Raw genomic sequence first — 19628 nt, forward strand, 5'->3', positions numbered from 1 at the left:
TACTGAACTCTATAGTATAATATATTTTGTGTTCAACAGAAGAAAGAAACTCAAACTGATTTGTAATAAGTAGAGGGTAAGTAAAGGATGACAGGATTTTCATTTTGGATGAATTGTGCCTTTAACCTTCATTGTTAAAATACAGTAAGTATAAACAAATACAATGCTTTTGTTTTTACATTTCTCAACTCTAGTTTGTTGTTCTAGTTATTTAGTTAGTGAACTAAAGTTACAAACTAACATATGTAAATGCCTAAATATGTGGTAAAGACTCTTATAACGTTTTATTTAAGCAAAATAGCAGTTGTCTGTCATACCTTCTTTATGCATTAATGTTTAGTAATCTTGAAACTCAAGAAGTCAGATGGCCGAATGTTTTATTTCGTATTTTGTGCAAAGTTGGTGAGGCTCTTTATGACAACATAAACAATGTTAGCAGTAAAATTAATTGATATCATGGTACAACTGCTAGGATTAACACACAAACAGTAAAAAATAAGGCCTAAATTATACAAGGATGTTCCAGCATTCTTTTTGTGGCCATAACAATGCAGTTCTGGTCACACAATTAAATGATTAAATAGACACTTTAAATAGATATACATGCACTACTGTATGTATATGGAGACCATTAGGATGTGTTCACTCATAACGGTAGGTTTTAAGATGAGTAAGATACAGTAAATAACATGTTATTTTCCTGAGCAGTTATTTCGGAGTCACTTTAGGCACTTGACTTTTAAATTAAAGCTGTAAAAGATTTAAACATGCTTTAATAAAGAATATTACTCTATATATACACCCCAAATTAAATGTTAGAATTTCCCAGTTAATATGATGTGGTTTCCCCAAATCATCTTACATTCATTCTGGATAAATCCAGATGCTGATACCTATAAAAATTAACCATTTTAAGGCTTAAACAAAGCAAACAAAAAAATTGCTCACTATTAATCTAAAACACATCAGCTTCTTATAAAGTAATGCTTCATTTATCCATACATTCAAACAAAATCTATAGAAAGCTGTCAAATATCTTTTAAAAAAAGGTGCTCACTCTTAAAAAAGAAAGTAAAACTTCATATATTTAAATATATAAAATATGTGCACACTCAGCCATGTAAAAAAACTATCAAGTCAGTAGTGCTTTTAAGGGTGTGTAGATCCAAACCATCTACCAGTTTCCACAACTAAACGCAAACTTTCCCCATTGTGAAGTACACCAGCATCCCAGGATTACATTATTGCTTCTAGAAAGTCAATGGCAGGAGAGTTGGAGGATTTAGGCCTTGTAGACCTGATTTCCTCCAGCAGGACTAGGAGGCACAGGCATCCCAGGGTTTGAGCCGGACTGAACATCCACAAAACCCATCCGCTGTCTCCTCTTCCTCTGCTCAGTCATCTAAATCAACATATGCACAGCCTTTATGTTATATACTTGAGAATCTACAAATATGAGTACTGTAATGGCAAACACTGGAAGAAAAAGAGTAGGCCAGAACTCTGACCATTTTGCCTATATATATATATATATATGTTATTTTTTTATATTTTTTTATATTTTATATATAAAAAAAAAAATATATATATATATATATATATATATATATATATATATATATATATATATATATATATATATATATATATTTGGTAAAATCTATAGAATTTTAATGGGTATAATTTGTATCTTAGTTTATATGTATTCCTGTGAGTCAGTTATCTACAAAATAATCAGGAACAACGAATAACCTTCAAAGGGAAATTAAAGACTACGTTCAAGACTAATGCCCGCTTATTTCCATGGCCAAAACAAAAGAACATGTTATTGTCAGATTTTGTGCAAATAAATAAATAAATGAATAAGTGAATAAATAAATAAATAAATAAATAAATAAATAAATCAATCAATCAATCAATCAATCAATCAATCAATCAATCAATCAATCAATCAATCAATCAATCAAATCAATCAATCAATCTGTAATTACTGCGGAAAAAAATAAGGGATAACACGCAACTTGACATCTTCTAGTGGTGTAACGGATCACAAATCATACGGTTCAGATCACATTAACACTTTTCACATTACCATCATGGACCATTTTTCGGATCAGCCAAAAAGGAGGAGACAAATGTGATTTGCTTTCCATTTATAACAAAAACAGTACTGCAAGACACTTCTGTCCCATGAAAGGTCCCATGAAATAATCATCTAAGTAAAAATAAATAGTAAATTATTAAGTACTGTGAAAAATTCACAGCTACTACAACTGTTGCTGATAAAGCTAAATTTATAAAGTGTATATTTAGTATAAAATATATATTTAAATGTATATTTTCAGTCTCATTTTCATTAAATGATTCAGTTATTCACTCACAAATCTTCATGTGGCATATTTTTTGAAGGCTGGTTGTTGCCACCTATTGATTAAATAAAGTAATTGCTGCCTACAACTTTCATATTTGAGTGTAGTTAAATGCACGTGATTGTGATTTTAATCTTTACTATAAACATCAGTGGTTATATTTAAACTATAAACTGTTATCCCAGTACATCCGTGTTATTTGTCTGTTTGTAACTTCATAACTTACTCAAAAAACTTAAGACTGAATCACTTAGGATTCATAAACAAATGCAAATCACAATCATTTATAATTTATGTTGTGTGGGTGTTGCGATCCGGATCTTTTAATGATTAATTATGCAGCTTACATTGAATGCATTAATGCAGGCTAAACAAGTACTGCCAAAAAAAAAATCTAATGAAACTCAACACATCCTGAATAACCCACCACAATTTCTTCAGTCATCATTATATTTTACAGGAATGCCTAAATGCTTTCATACAGGTGATTTGACTGACGTGAGAGGCGATCTCTCTGCGATCGTTACAAATTTAGGATTCATTTTCAAGTAAAAAATATATTAATCTGCAGGTTTGTGCTGAACCATGGGTTATGATCCGTACGAATCCAGAATCAACCGTGATCCGTTACACCCCTAATGTCTTCCTTATAATATCACTTTAAAAGACAAAACAAAATTATTTTATCATTATAAGAAGGGTTTTTGTGTGTGAAATAGGCATGCTTACATAGGTTAAAGAAAAATTTTGCTTGGGCAAATAGCAGCATAGACTATTAAAAAAAAATCATCAGTTGTACAGCGCTTATGATACGTTTATCCACTGCATAGACTATATTTCTTTCATAACACTGCAAACGTGAAATAGCAAACCGATCGTCTTTAAAACCAAAATGTAAAAAGATGCACGTATGAAACGGAGTGAAACAAACTTCATCAAAAGCACTTTCAAAAGTGTGATCATGCATTTAAAGCAGGTGCCTTCGCTGTTCATCGTGCTCGAGAATAAACATAACTGTAGCTTGGAAAACTGCTTCATTTAAGAAGGTTTGAAAAAACAGACTGGTCTCTGGTAGTCGATTCCTGTGCTGGAGACGATTCCGGCACTTGGTCCATTGAGAATTGAGTAACTGACTCTCAGTTATAGTTCCTTAATTAGCCACTCATTGCCCCTGTGTGAATTAGCCAAACACTGCAGCCATGAACTAATGGGCTCTGATTTATAAATGCTGGCATTCATGCACAACAGAGAGCCATCTTTTCCTGAAGTTTCAGATGACACTACTTACTGAAAAGAAACACACTTATAGACCATTTCAATGTGGTCATGTCATTAGCCCATGAACATTTCCTTCTTGCTATCAAACTATTTCATAACTGAAACATGAAGCAATTTAATCATAACTTAATGTTAAAACAGCTATCATAACATTATTTATCATTATGTGGCTCTTTTTAGATCTCCGGAAGCTATAGAGAATGTAAAACAGGAAATATGTTGGGACCATTGTTTTTGTTTACATCCCTCAAATTGGTCTATAAAACAACTGCACTGAAGATTGTTTTAATCGAAAAAACGTGCCAAGTGTAAACACTCTAAAGCTGTATTTTTTAAATCTACCTGTTCTTTCAGCTCTGTTAACTGGCTTGTGAGCTGTGTGACCACTTTCATGGTGGAGCTGAGACGATCCTGCAGGTTCCTCATCTCATTTTGTTCTCCATCTGCATCTGTTACAACCAGAGACATGGCCTGCATGCGTGGAAACCAATCCAGGTTCTTATTCTATCAAGAGACGACAAGACTGAATCAAAACCAATTACAAGATTAATTAAACGGATAGATCACCCAAAAATGAAAAATTACCTACTAGCACACACCTTCAAGTGGTTCAAAACCTTTATAAGTTTTTTTATTCTGTAGGACACAAAACAAGATATTTTGAAGAAAGTTAAAAAAAATTGACTTCCATAGTAAGAAAATCAAATGCCATGGAAGTCAATGGTTAGCAGCTTTCTTCAAAATATCTTATTTTCTGTTCAATAGAAGAAAAAGAGTCAAGCATCTTTTAAAAACAAGTAAAGACTGAATAAAAGATAACAGAATTTTCAGTTTTGGGTGAACTGTCCCTTTAAATAAAGCTGAATGCATGCAATACATGATGACAATACCGTACATACAACAAAAAGCACATGCAGGCAACAAAATAATCCAAAAGAAAATTCAAAGAACAAATTAAAAGATTTAAATTATAGTATATAAGAGTGTAAATACTACTAAACAACTAGTAAACTGGTAAAAGTGTGACCATTATCCAATCAGCCAGAACTTTCCATTTCTGTAATGTACCTTTATCATAAGGGCCACATAGCTCTCTGGGCCAGTATAATCGGTCTTGTTTTTCTCCCGTATCAGCACAATGAAATAGAGGTAGTTCCAGATGTTGTGCTCCAATTTAATATGTTCCTCGAATGACACTGTCTTATTGTCAAACTTGTCCCTCTCAAGACCTGATGAAACAAACACAGAGTCATTCATTTCTGTACAGTTCTATGATTTTTGTATATTTATATTTGGGGGACTCACATAAAGCCCGTCAAGTAATGCCTGGGTCGTATTTCAACCCCCAATCCCCCCCACCCACAAAAAAAAAACGATTTAAAAACTTAATAATATTGCACTGTACAAAACTGCTGTAAAATTGACAGTATTACTGGCAATTTTGATTGCCAGTAATACTGCAAAATGTCCAGTGCTCTTGTAAATTTTATAGTATTTCTAGCAATTTTTACAGTATTACAGGCAAAATTTACAAGCACACTTTTTCAAATGTACAAGTTAATAATTACAGTTGTGCTGTAGTTTTAATTGTTCATTTGTACAGTGCACTTGTACATTTTACAGTATTATTGGCAACCAAAATTGCCAGTGATACTGTAAATTTTACAGCTGTATTTTACAGTGTATGTATAATGATTTTCTGCATTCATGTCACAAAAAGAAATCACTTTTGTATTGAACAGGCTATAAGCAGGAATCTTAAAGGTAATTTCAATACCTTTTTAAAACTTTTTAATGACCTTCTCAGAATATTTTAAGACCTCATTGCCACTTCAAGTTCTAATCAGTATCAAACCTTTAACTTAATAAACAGTTGTTAATAAACAGTTTTAGTTAAATAAATCAAAGGAGCACAACCATGCAACAGAACTCAGATAAGCATGGAAGAAACAAAGCTTGAAAGAATAAATTACGCTGTTGTTTTCAGCGACAGGCTTCAGCCAATGTTTAAACTCGTCTTTCTCTAACCAGAAGTACGCAAACTTATATTTTCCCATTTTGCCGTTTGTTTTGCTGTATGGTTTTGCTACATGTGGAGAAAGTCACATCACTTTTCCGCGTTTGTTGCAAATTGTGACATCATCTAGACGGAGGAGCTTGGCCGGACGCACCCCGGCCCGAACCAATCGCGTGGATCGAGCACGCCGTTTTTAATATTAAGAGGAAAATATAAATATATGTATGCTTTTTTGGAGTCGAACACTTTGGACAACGATTAAACAAAATTTAAGACCTCGTAAAAACACAATTAAGACTTTTTAATACCTTTTAAGGGCCCTAATTTTCTCATAATTGATTTATCAATTTTTAATACTTTTTAGGACCCCCTGATTGAAGTAATGCTGCTGAAATGTGTCAGAAACTGTAATTTGTTGTCATAAAAACATCATTTCGCAAAACAATTTAAATGTTTAGGGTATGAAAAATAGGCGTTTTGAAAAACAACTTTTTATTCCCTTTATATGTACAGTATATACAGTTATAGGAAAAAAATTAAGAAATAATAATCATTTCTTTTTACAACTTATAGCTGTGTTTGGGTTGAATGTAATTGTTTTATTCAGTAAATTACAGACAAAAGTTCCTCCAAATGTGAAATAAAATATGCCATGTCAAATTAAAAAAGTTTTCATGTTTATATATCAGAATACTAATGTTTTCACGTCAGATTAGTTAAAAAATCAGTTTTTGGTGGACTAATCACAAGTTTTAATCACAACAACTGAAAGAAAAGTTATCAGACCTAAGTGACCTAAGTTACACCTAAAAAATCCAGAAAACATTTATAAATAATGTTTTAGAAAAATGATCTTTTTAGAAAATGATATCTTACCGCAAATGAAACAGGTGGTCTTCAGAACTTCTTCTTTCTTCTGTTTTTCACTACGCAGGTCAGCGAAGGTGTCAATAATTACACCAAAAATCAAGTTGAGAACAATGATGATGACAATGAAGTAGAAGAGAAGGTCGTACACCACACGGGCAGGAAACAAAGGCTCCTGAAATCCAAACAACACTGTATCAGTTTGGCTTGGTTTTGCATTCATAGGTATATGATTGTATATGGTTGTGTTCACCATACATTCTTAGATGGTTTGCGCAGAACATCTCCCACACCTCCTCCATTCCTCAGCCCATGATTCAGCACCGTAACGATACACATAAGAAGAGTGTCACATGCTCTCTCTGTGTTGTCTTCATCTTCTGTGAGGACATAAAAACAGCAACTATATAGCAACTATAGACCATTTCAATGTGGCAATGTCACTGGCCCATGAACACTTCCTGCTTGCTACTAAACTATTTCAGAACTGTAACAAGAGGCAAATTAATCATATCTTAATGCTAAAATGGCTGCCATAACATTATTTATCAATGTGTGGAGCTTTTTGGATTCTTGGAAGCTATGGAAATTCAAAATATAATACAGGAAGTACAATGGGACCATTTTTATTGTTTACATACCTCAAAATGGTCTATAAAAATAGAGTTCTAATACCAGTAAAATAATATTAAAGATGTTATTAATTTTAAGATCACCTTCAGCTGGAGCAAGGAGACCAGTTTCCTCTGTGCAGTCAATTCCATCAGAACTGCAGCTGCTCATAAAGTTATCTGTATCTCCTGAGAGGACAAATCACAATTATGCCATTGAAATGCCACTGATTAATAATACAAGTATATTTTATTTAAAGGGGTCATGTACTGAAAAATATCAATTTCTTTGATATGATGAAATTAGTAGTGGGCCGTTATCAGCGTTAACGTGCTGCATTAATGCGAGACTTTTATCGCGCGATAAAAAAATATCGCCATTAGTATGTTCTCAAAGTTGGGTTGGGAGCTGGGTCTATTCTACGCAGGCTGTCAAAAATTCATGCAGGTGGACACACACGGCTGTCGTTTTGAAGTTTTGAAAAGTTTTACACATGCAGTACTGTCAGCTAATCATACCTCTGCTTTACTGCAACAACCATCCGGATAGGAGTGTATAGAATTTTACCTGGAGCTGGGCCAGCAAGGTGGTCGACTTCCATAATGAAGTCATTCCTGAGGAAGAGAAAGCCGACGATGGAAAACAGGTAGACCAGAATGATGGCCAGGACAGCAGTGAGGAGAATAGAGCGGCCGTTACGGGTCACACTCTTGATGACGTTGAACAACGTCTCCTCACGGTAAATCAGATCAAACAGCTAAAGAAGATAAAAGAGGAACATGAGGTGAAGAAGAGGAATAGTAGAAGATCATACAGTGTGTATTTAGGTCATACACAGTCATGTCAAATTTCCACTTATGAGTAGCTACAGTGTTTCAATTGGATTTATTCACCAATAGCAATTATTTTCCACATATGTTGCTTTTTTTGTGGTTTAGAAATATCTTGTTATGGGTTTGTGATTGGTTCATTCTGTTTCCTGGCTTTTGCTATCTTTTTCTTAATAGGTGCACCATTATGAGCAGGTGCCGCTAATCTTATGGCTTATTTAAGGAGATGCAAAGGAGATTGCTTTGGAGGATCATTTCCGTTTGACTTCCTTTGGCTTACCCTCCGCTTATATTATTTTTGGAATTTGGAATTTGCTCTTATGTTATCGGTTGTTGTTTTGAACGTTATATGTTTTGTTATGTTAGACATTTAAGTTACATATGGGTTACTTTAATACCCCTTTGCACTTCATTTTTTATTATTTTAATCTTTTTCCATTGTTCATTCAATTTGGTTTGGTTCCCTTCATTTGTTGTGTGCTTGAGCCGGCACGATATTTTGCAGCATTTTAAATCGCTTACATTTTTATATTTGTTCCTATTTTAAAAGATTGTCTAAATTTGTTTTATTTACCAGCTTGGCAACAATTTACAATAAGGGTATATTAGTTAATGCATTAGAATTATTTAATGCATGAATTAAGAGTGAGCAACACATCTGTTAAGCATTACTTAAATATATTAACGTAATATTTAATAAATTAGTTAAGATGAACTAATGGTGAACAGCGACCTTTATACAGCATCACATAATCTTTGTAAACGTCAACATACTCATATTCTAATGCACCTCTTAACGTTAACAGCCTATAATTAGCTCATGTTTACTTACACATACACTAATGCATTTGTTCATGGATTAGAGAACATGGCCTAACAATGAACAAAATACTAAATCTGATATGTAAACTAAACATATATTATTGTGTTAATTAATACATTAGTATACACAATAGTTAAAATAAACAAATAGTAGTAACACATTAGATGAGGCTGAAGTAGTGTACACTTCACAATAAGCTCCGTAATTCAATTAACAAATGCTTTGCTAATGATAAATCATGTTAATAAATGGTTAACGACCATGAATAACACGCAAATTGAAGCCAAGCTTTCTGGTTAACACTCAAAACTGATATTTTTAATGTGTTATTCTTGTTTGTTATTTTATGGAAATAAAATGGACTTTAATTAGGGACTTTATTTAATATTTAAGGTTTAAATTAAAGAAATTATGCCAAAATTAAAACAATATATAGATAACATAATTTTCTTTACTGTCATACTTGTTCAGTTTTATAAATCAGTTTATAAATACATTCTTAAAGTATTCAGAAATAACCACATATATAAGTGTATAAGTGATGAAATTAATTCATGACACCCACCAATATGCTGTAGAAGAACTCATGGACAAACAGCCCCAGACTGCTGGTTAACACGTAAGCCACATGATACAGGAACTCTACATCCATCACCATGGCTTTATAACCCATGATGAAGGTGCCATTGTTTCCCACAAAGCTCACCAAGTACACTATCTTATTGATCAGCTGGATAAAAAAAAGTCAACTCATTTATTTGTATACAAACAAACGTGTAGTATAGTATAATACAAGTCGTATTTTACTGTAAGACTTACATTGAGAGCCCCCAGCAAGATGAGTGTTGGACCAATACCAAAGTGATAGATGCAGCGCAGTGTGATAGCAACAGTCAGCGACTGAAACCCATATCGCTTAAATAACAGGCCCAAAACAGCCAGTCCAGCAAAACACCAGAATCCCATGAGCAGAAGAGAAGAGTCGATGCTACCTGGAAGAACAGGAGACTATTAAGCATACATGAAAAGACAATTTACAGCCCTGTTGACACCTGGTATTAAGATGCATTTTTATCAGTCTGATCAGAACTGGACGAGGCTTCATACAGGTGTAAATGGGGTCTAAAGCATTTTTAAAGGTTATCAAAAATAAACGAATTTGATCTGGTACATTTGAACACCCTCAAAAGACATGATTGTTATTGGTCGTATTGTTCAATTTATGTAAATGAAGCATTACAATTGAAATATTCTAAAGCCACCAGAAAGTAAAGCACATATAAACTTACCAGAATGGCCAGAGTCATGAGGGTAAAACAAAGCGATGATCAGATTGATGAAAACAGCCAGATTGAAAGATATGGTGCCCCAGAGAGACATTCTGCGAGAGAACCAGTACAGCACCGGCATGCCTAAAACACAACAAAAAAAATATGACTGAATAATAAAATGTGGCCAGTTTATTCAAAGACTAAAACTGTCAATCTTCGAAAGTAAAATTAAGACATTTTTAATGAAACCTGAGATATTTCTGTCTATCCACTGAAAGTCCAGATAAACAAAACTTAAATGACCCAAATGGTTATAAACTCTAAAATGAATCCACAAGAAATGAACTCTTTAACTTAAGCATAGTTAAGAAATAAGATCGCTTATTTAATGAACATATTCCATTTAGAACTTTATTCAGTGGAGGGAAAGAAACTGTCAGGTTTGTTAAAAAACAACTGCGTAAACAGCTCATTGCATCTTAAAGTGGTTTAAGTTCAAATATTATTTCATCAAAATAATTACACTAAATTACCACCTACAATTGTCTATAGAGCTGTGGCAAAAAAATTGTTCGAGAATCCAATTGTGCATTAATTTTAGGATTAAATACTTAAATTAATTTGGCAAAATTACCACCTACAACTGTGAACGTCTATGTCTCTAGGGCTGTGGTGAAAAATTGTTCGAGAACTTCATCAAGCCAGAGATTCTCTATTGTCTCTTGAATTGATTCTGAGCTCATCCTTTTTAACAGCAAATGGCGCTCTAGGCTATTTTTCAACCATACACTCAAATAAGGAAGATTGCTTGTATGTTTGACTGTGACTGGGTTCCATTGGGATGGGTCCCTTTCAAATTTAATGCAGTGTGTGAGACCAAACAACTTCCCTGATCGTGGCCTAAAACTTTCATTAATTCATATTCCTTCGGCTTAGTCCCATTATTCATCAGGGGGTTGCCACTGCGGAATGAAACACCAACTTATTCAGCATATGTTTTACACAGCGAATGCCCTACCAGCAGCAACCCAGTACTGGGAAACATCCATACACACTCATTCAAACACATACACTATGGCCAATTTAGTTTATTCAGTTCACCTAAACCCACATGTCTTTAAACTGTGGGGGAAACCGGAGCACCCAGAGGAAACCCACGCGAACACAGAGCATTTTGAAATTCTCAGAGCTGATTTCTTTATCTATTTTTTGCTGTATCTCTACAATCGCTTGTCCAAACTTCACACATCTGAATGCAGCACCTTTAATTTTTATTACTGATGGCCTACCTTGTGCCAGTTTCTAAGAAAGTGTCAGTGTAAAATGAAACTGTTGTGCAATTCTGAAATGATTTATGCGATATTTACATTTCCTGCGGAAGTTAAATTGGTAGTTTTGGACTATTGATGGATAAACACATTCAACTCTGTTTATTCACCAAGCCAACAAACTTCATGCCCAGCACTTACTGCGAAGCTTTTTCTGCCATTCCATCTCATTGTGGAGGAAGGAAGTCTGCTCAAAGAAGTTAGTGACTTTGCTGCCCTGCTCGTCCTGCTCCGTGGTGGTAAACACTCGAAACTTTGACTCCTCCGTCAGGAACTCGCAGATGGGGTGAACTGGAAACACGATCTGCTCCATGCTGCGATCTTCACGAACAATCTGCATGTGATACACCAATGAAAAAAAATCACCTCACAGAATATTAGACACATTTTAATCACTAGACAAGCAGAAACTACAATAACAGCAAGGATCATAATGCACTAAATAGAAATATTATATAGTAAACCCAAAAATTAATCATACACCTCACATTAACACAGTTTATTTCCTATAGTATAGAAAAGAACTCAGAATAATGTCAGATAACGTCGGTAGAAATGTACAGTATGAAAAGAATTACAGTATGGAATTAATCAAAGATTACTTCACTTCCTGTTGGTTTTTAGCCCATTATTTGAAGAATTTTAAGTTATAACATGTTACTTGGATTTGCTATGCTGACTTGCTGTAAATAAACAAACTATAGTATCCTGCATCTACTAATAAATACAGTACATGTCAAAATGATACACAGTACAGTGTCTTTACCTCGATCTGAGCAGTTTGATGGTCGTAATGCTCTAGTGGATCCTCCTTTTCCTCCTCCTGCTGCTTGTTCAGGTTGAGCTGCAATAAAAAAGCAAGAACAAAAAAAAATGCTGTAAATATGAAGCATTCCATAGGCTATATTAAAAATTCATTCATTCATAACTTTTTGGCTTAGTCTCTTTATTTATCAGGGGTTGCCACATCATATTGAACCGCCAACGTATCCAGCATATGTTTTATGCAGCGGATGTCCTTCCAGCCACAACCCAGCACTGGGAAACACCCATACGCTCTTGCATTCAAACACATACACTACGGCCAATTTAGTTTATTCAATTCACCTATGGCGCATATCCTTGGAATGTGGGGGAAACCAGAACACCTGGAAAAAACCCATTCAAACACAGGGAGAACATGCAAACTCCACACAGAAATGCCAGTTGACCCAGCCGGGCCTCCAACCAGCAACTTTCTTGCTGTGAGGCGATCGTGCTACCCACTGCGCCACCATGACACCTATATTGAAAATCTGCTTCATAAATGTCAAAATCGTAAGTTACCATAGAGGAGATGCTTTCCTCTTCTTCCTCTTTTATCTTCTTTATTGGTTTAAAGCAGTGTGAGAAGCACTTTGTTGTGTCGGGCAAGCTGCCAAAAAATAAAGACAGCAATGTTAAACTTTATGGTCATTGCACTTTAAAAGGCACTAAAATTTGCATTTAATAATTACTAAATAATAAAAGGTCAGTGTTTGATGTCAAGCAGTTTTGAAATAAATGTTAAAATCCAATTTAATTATGAATTGTATTTGTAATAGTTATTTACATAAAAATATGAAGCAGAAAGTATAAAAATAAGAGCCATTATTAATGACTGATAATAACTGATCATAACACAGCAGCAAATCAGCATTTATGAATGATTTCTGAAGGATTGTGCGATACTGAATGTGAAAATTTAGTTTAGTTTGAAATCACAGAAATAAATGCAATATTAAAAAAAATCTTCAGACAGAAAAGAAATAATTTTGCTGTTTTTAGTATTTTATTTTTAATTTAATTAAAATAACACTTAATTATTATTTTTGTTTTCCTCACTTTTAATGTATTTTTGATCAAATAAATGCATTGGTGAGCAAATAAAAAACTCCTGAAGAAAAAAATATTGAAATAAAAATATTTAATCTCCATCTTTTTAACATTAGTATATGTATTATATATGATGTTTGATTTTTAAGATATCTTTGTAATTATATATGTATTAAATATATTATATGTATTATACATTTGAAGTCAGAATTATTAGCCCCCTATTGGATATTTTTCTACTTTTTAAATATTTCCCAAATTATATTTAACAGAGCAAGGAAATTTTCAGTGTGTCTGATTATATTTTTCTTCTGGAGAAAGTTTTATTTGTTTTGTTCGGCTACAAAAAAGCCGTTTTTTTAAGCAGCTTTTTTTAATTTTGTAAAATCCATTTTAAGGTCAAAATGATTAGCCCCTTTAAACTACATTTTTTCAGATCGTGGACAGAACAAACCATTATTATACAGTAACTTGTCTAATTAAGCTAACCTGCCTAGTTAAAATAATTAATCCAGTTAGAGCTTTAAATGTCCTTTAAGCTGTATAGAAGTGTCTTGAAAAATATCTAGCCAAATATTATTTGCTGTCAATCATGGCAAAGATAAAGTAAATCAGTTATTAGAAATGAGTTATTAAAACTATTATGTTTAGAATGTGTTAAAATAAATAAAATGGAAAAAAAAAAACCGAGGGGCTAATAATTCAGGGGGGTAATAATTCTGACTTCAACTGTATTGTATTACATATATAAATACATAAGATTTACACATAATATATGATAATATACTATTAAAATTAATGCATTAATAATCCATATTTTATTGTTCTAGCCTATTGATTATTTGGTTACTATAAATAACTAATTTAAAAAACCTAACAATGGGGTATATGCACACAGAGTTTTAATTTCAGTCAAGCAGTCCCAGGGCTTCCGGTTAACCGTCAACCCATACAAAATCGCTGCGTTTAAGATCTGATTTTTTTTAAAAACAGCGATCTTCATTGCCTGGCTGACATACGATATAAAGTAGGTATCAGACCAAGCAAGGAGCACTGTATTAAATATATATTTTCTGCATCATGTCTTTAAAATATGGAAATTAAGTTTACCTCAGTATTTCAATGAGAATTTCTGCGTTAAGTCTGGCAGAGCCTGCGTTTAAAAAACGGTCTTTCGTCCCTTTTTACACGTTAACACCAAATGGATGCTGAAGTCTATTAAATGATTATATCTGAATTACATTAACAGCATCGATGCTGTAAAAGAAATCGTATAAAATTAAAAATAGTCACATAAAGCTTTCACCGGAAGTTCATCATTGGCTGAAAAACACTAGCTGTGCATACAGTATATTCCATTGGCTCTGCATATCAATCAATGAGAATATCAGCAGTGGCATCAAACATGCCAATCTGATGCAATGGTTCACCTGTAGTGCCAGGATGTAGATGTTATGCCCACTTCTCGGGGTGACACTTCTCCCTCTCTTACACTCAGCCTCTTGCAGATAAGCCTTTTAATCAGCATCCACCTAAAGACATACAGCACAGAACTGTTAAAATACTACCATTACACTTTACATACAGAATAAACATGACACAGTCAAACTGACCAGTTCTCTGGGTCGAAGATTAAACAAGATCCTTTCTGCGTTCTCACTGTCATGACGGCTCTCCATCAGAGCCAGCAGAAGCTTAGAGGCATTGTCCTGATAACATTCATATATTTGTTAAATTAAGTCATTATCGATTATTAAAATAGAGCCTTGACTTTATACTCACCTTGAGCTGCAACACCAGTTCCATGCGATATCGACATAAAGGACTGATGTCATTCAGAATCAAAGCTGTGATGATGTCAATGCCATTGCACTCATGGGAGACAATGCATGTCTGTAAAGAGACAAATAAAGCAGTTTGTGAAATAATTAAAAACTTTTTGTGTGTTTAAAGCAAGACAACCACATGTTAAAAGAGTTTTAAAACATAATAACCATACTTCCCATGTTGACTGATTACATTAAGGATTGCAATCATTCAAAAATGTTACATTTATAATGCAAATGAGGCAATATTTATTTAAATTCTGCATGAACCGTAATTTACCAGTATTCGTAATTGATGATCTGACCTGGTTCTCATTGGCATGGCCCCTGACAGTACTCTGTGAGGGTCTCCAGGGTCTGTGTGATCAGCTCCACATTGTTCTCATTGATGTAAAGGCCCAGCAGACCCAGTCCTCCAGTCGTGCTGCGCACATGATGTCCAGAAACTGCAGAGTCTCAGACACCAGGTTATAGTTCGTTTGGTTGTTCTGACAGCGAAGAAAGTTCTAAAGCAAAGACAAAGAAATAAATTCACTGAATAAAACAGTATTGTTATTAATAATTCTTATTACAATACTCAACGTTCAATAAAGACAATGTTTAAATATTTGACTTTTCCTAGATAGCTAAACTGTCACATTAAAGATGCAGATTACTTTGACCAAAGGTCTGATATCCAGATTCCACTGATGAACAAGATACTCATTTTTAATCAAACTAACTGCCACGATCTAAAACTGATTGCTCATGTGGGGTTGTTCAGACCTGAAGGTCCTGATTGTGGTTCTCACAGAGGCAGCTGTAGAAAGCGCAGGATGGGTTTTCATGATGGTGACAGATGGCCCCATTTCTGTCTCCACTTCCTGTTGTTCAGGTTGCGGAGGCTGCTCAGGCTGGCCATAGGACGATACACCACCTGAAGAAAACCACTGTTAGAGTCAGGTGGAAATGCAGATTCATTTGTTTCTTTGCACATCAGATGAAGCATTTCCGTTTATTCAGTTACTTAAGAAGTAACTGTGTTTTCTATCGCAATGGCCGCAGCATGTTGGTTATTTTCAGGCGCTGTGTAAATTGATTGTGCCTGCTGAAGCCACAGTACGACAGAAAATTATCATTGCGCTAATTATACATTATTACGCTATTACGCTAAAATGAGAGTATAGTATAGGTCCTAGACGTATCAGTCTAGAAAATAAAAACTTTTCATTATTGCATTTAGTACACTATGTAACTATAGAAGAGTCAAGCTATAAATAGGAAACTCTTTGGTCATTTTGAATTGGATGCTAATGGTTTAATCTGATTCAATGATCTATGCTAAGCTGAGCTAAAAGTGTCCTGTCAGACCCATAGATCAGCTGAAGGGATTAAAAAATAGTTAAACTCAACTTGCAAATTGAGCAAATTTCCAAAATAAAGTGAAGTGTTCCTTAAGAAGAAGCAAGTGTGTTGTTTCGTTACCAGTCTCCAGATCTTTGTCATCTTTGGCTTTGTTGCTCATTTCCCCCACATTGACAGAGACGGTGGATTTGATGTCCACCTGTGCGTTCTTCATACGGTCATTTAGCACTTTAAAAAACTTCTCGGACTTGTTGTCTCCCATCATGAGTTTGTAGAAGGAGTTCTGTTATAAATATGAATAATTTAATCATAATAATGCATAATGTAGTGTTCCTCCTGCTAGCTCTATTTGCACAAAAGCTGCACCTGGATCTCTGTGTTTCCTCCTTCTAGCAGACAGATAGCGAGTTGAATGCTCTCCTGGAAGATCTTCTCATTCTTAGTGCTGGTGATGAGGTCTGTGAAGAGTTTGGTGCCGCCTTCTTTGTCCAGACGACACTGTAATGCTGCCACTGTTAGCCAGTCTCTCTCGCCTTCCGCACCTTCACAAACACAAGTCAGCAGTCTTGCTTGTGAATTGTATCTTAATAATATAATTTTAGCATTAATCTGATTTCTGTACTGATCACAAATACAAACGGAAGAACAGTAACAAACGTCTTAGTTTTCTCCTGTTATTCATTTAAAGATGCTGTATGTAAGTTTTTGACTCTTCTAAAACATAAAAATACCATAATATGTTTGCAGATATTTAGGAAACATGCTAAGTGAACATTCTTGTTTATCTGAAAAACAATGCTGAAGTTTGATATTCTGCTTTGAAATGTGTCACGTGCTGGAACGGCTGTCTTTGTTTTGGTTCTTTTCATGTGTCCACTGCCAGTTTAGCGAATTATATTTCAGCACCATGGGTTGCCTTGGTGGAAAACTGCATATTCATTCATTCAGTCAGAAAGGCCCTAAAAGCATATTTGACCGAAATGCGACCTCCGGTGGACAGTAGCAGACTCCAAAATGAGACACAGATTCAGAGTTCCAGGTGAGGTGGTTATTAATTAGCAAATAATATAAATATTATGAACGTAAACATTAGGCGAACAGGTTACAACAACACACTGTATGACAAGATTTGCAGTGATAAGCAATTGGGCTGTTTGCACCAGACGAAACATGACAGAAATTTAAATACACAGCCACTTAGAAGCACAGAATAGTGCACTTACTGCACTCTTATTAATGCATATTAACCTCTTTAACATTATTAAATGTAGATGCTGAATCACTGTTTTTGTGTTGGTTTACACATAGTCACAGTTCTAAAGTTCAATTTCAAATGGTTTATTTTATTTTCTGGATCTGAGGTAATCTATCTGATGCTGCTTTCAGTAGTATGGAAATAAATGTCATTTAAAATGGCATTCAAAACTCACATTATTAGCATTTAACACCGATTAAAGCACATGAGGTGTACCTGAGGAAAACATTGTCAGTTATCCTGTTGTTCAGCTGCAAGAAATAGAAGCAGTTTCTAAAATATATATTTCAGGTGTTGGTTAGGACAAAAACTCCTTTTAATATGGTAAATATTTCTTCTATCGCATCCCGTTGCTTTTATTTAGAACATGGTTTAAATCAGTCTTTAGGCTCGAAGGTATGGCACACTTCTCTTGATGTCGTCAATCTGGCAACCTGCACTTGCATGTGTTTTAAATCAGGTGCGCAATACCTAGTTCAACCACTGGGTGTCAAACTTATATACTGCACCTTTGATCTATTATTAAGTGTGGACCTTTTTTGGTATTTGTCATTAGATTCAATTTGGTCACAGTACCAATTGTACATGGAAGAGAGCTGCGATTTACAATTGATTGCATTGTTCACAGCCTAACTTAAAATATTGAAAATTACCTCCTGCATGTTCAACAAGCTCTGCCTTTATGTTCTTTTTGTTGGTGTAGAGGTAGTTCTGGAGCAACACCTTTCTTAAGGCAAAGCCCTGCAAAAAGACAGAAGTAATTTAATAGGTAAGGCTTTGTGTTTGAATATATAAATATTTTTTTGTTAACCTTTGGAAATTGTGCAAGGAATATTCAGGTTTTTTTTTAACAATTTACTTGCTTACATACATACAATGTTTTAATTCACTTCAATTTACAGAAGACATTCGCTTAAATATAATTGAGTATAACAAAAATGTATATGTGTTTTCATATCTTTTCAGACAGTTTTAGAACAAAAATAAATAAGTTCCACAGCCCTAAAATATCAATTAATAATAAATCTTTTTAAACAGATTTTACCCACATGTACCCAATGTTTATGTAATAAAAATATTTAAAAATATAATATAATTTAGTATATATGCTAGATAAGTTGGCGGTTCATTCTGCTGTGGTGACCCCAGATTAATTAAGAGACTAAGCCGAAAAGAAAATGAATGAAATACTTACATATATCCTAATTTACAGAGTAATTTCATTGTTACTGTACATAAATATATCTGTAACATTAAATGATGATGCAACTTTATTTCACCATCATCTTTCAACATACTGTAAGAATAAGTTAAATTAGAAATACCTTTGGAAATTTTAAAATGCTGTACTTTTCAAATTTCAAAAGGCTTAATATTTTAAATGCCCTACTATTACTTACCATTGTTATTTAATCTCACCTTGTCATCGAAATCTAACTCGCGAATGAGCATTTCCTGCAGGGTTCTGAGGACTTTGATGCAGAGCTTCTCATCAGAGTTCATGAGGGCCTTCGTGTGCTGGATCAATCTGTTCAGAGCAAAAGAAGAGAAGCATGAAGTCACACATTCTCGCTCTGCTTTTGTTTGACTGAGCCATAACATGTCTGCCGAAAGCAAAATGAGAAAAGTCAAAAGTGACACAAAAGCGACTCACTTAGAAATGAATCCTCCTGATTCACAGCGTGAGCGAGCATCGGTGCCTTCCAGAAACAGCAGCTCAGGCTGATGCAGCACATCCACCAGCACAGACAGCTCCGCATTCACCAACGGCATCACACGGTCCTCCAGTGTGTTAATGATATCCTAACAGCAGTTAAACAAACTCTCATTCACACTGCAATACATCTAAACATGTATTACTGAAATTTGATATTAGATGATTTTATTGGTAAAGTTTAAAATAACAATCTATTAGTTAATGTTAATTATGCATTTACTAACATGAAACAACCAA

At 34.3% G+C, this 19628-nt stretch overlaps 1 protein-coding gene across 1 annotated transcript in view; it reads right to left on the reverse strand.

Annotated features, from left to right (window-relative positions):
• Positions 1-360: 360 nt before the first annotated feature.
• Positions 361-19628, reverse strand: part of itpr3 (inositol 1,4,5-trisphosphate receptor, type 3) — a 60622-nt gene continuing 41354 nt past the window's right edge. Inside the window, 28 exon segments of the mRNA XM_056463725.1 lie at positions 361-1402; positions 3990-4151; positions 4716-4876; positions 6541-6706; positions 6790-6911; positions 7248-7331; positions 7711-7900; positions 9362-9526; positions 9616-9788; positions 10086-10208; positions 11537-11729; positions 12162-12239; positions 12722-12772; positions 12774-12809; positions 14680-14781; positions 14863-14958; positions 15032-15142; positions 15381-15389; positions 15391-15503; positions 15506-15581; positions 15841-15870; positions 15872-15898; positions 15900-15991; positions 16540-16702; positions 16786-16961; positions 18328-18415; positions 19094-19202; positions 19329-19477. Coding sequence (XP_056319700.1) covers positions 1283-1402; positions 3990-4151; positions 4716-4876; positions 6541-6706; positions 6790-6911; positions 7248-7331; positions 7711-7900; positions 9362-9526; positions 9616-9788; positions 10086-10208; positions 11537-11729; positions 12162-12239; positions 12722-12772; positions 12774-12809; positions 14680-14781; positions 14863-14958; positions 15032-15142; positions 15381-15389; positions 15391-15503; positions 15506-15581; positions 15841-15870; positions 15872-15898; positions 15900-15991; positions 16540-16702; positions 16786-16961; positions 18328-18415; positions 19094-19202; positions 19329-19477 — 3165 coding nt within the window. The 3' untranslated portion in view covers positions 361-1282.

The sequence above is a fragment of the Danio aesculapii genome, chromosome 8, assembly GCF_903798145.1.
Source record: "Danio aesculapii chromosome 8, fDanAes4.1, whole genome shotgun sequence".
NCBI lineage: Eukaryota > Metazoa > Chordata > Actinopteri > Cypriniformes > Danionidae > Danio > Danio aesculapii.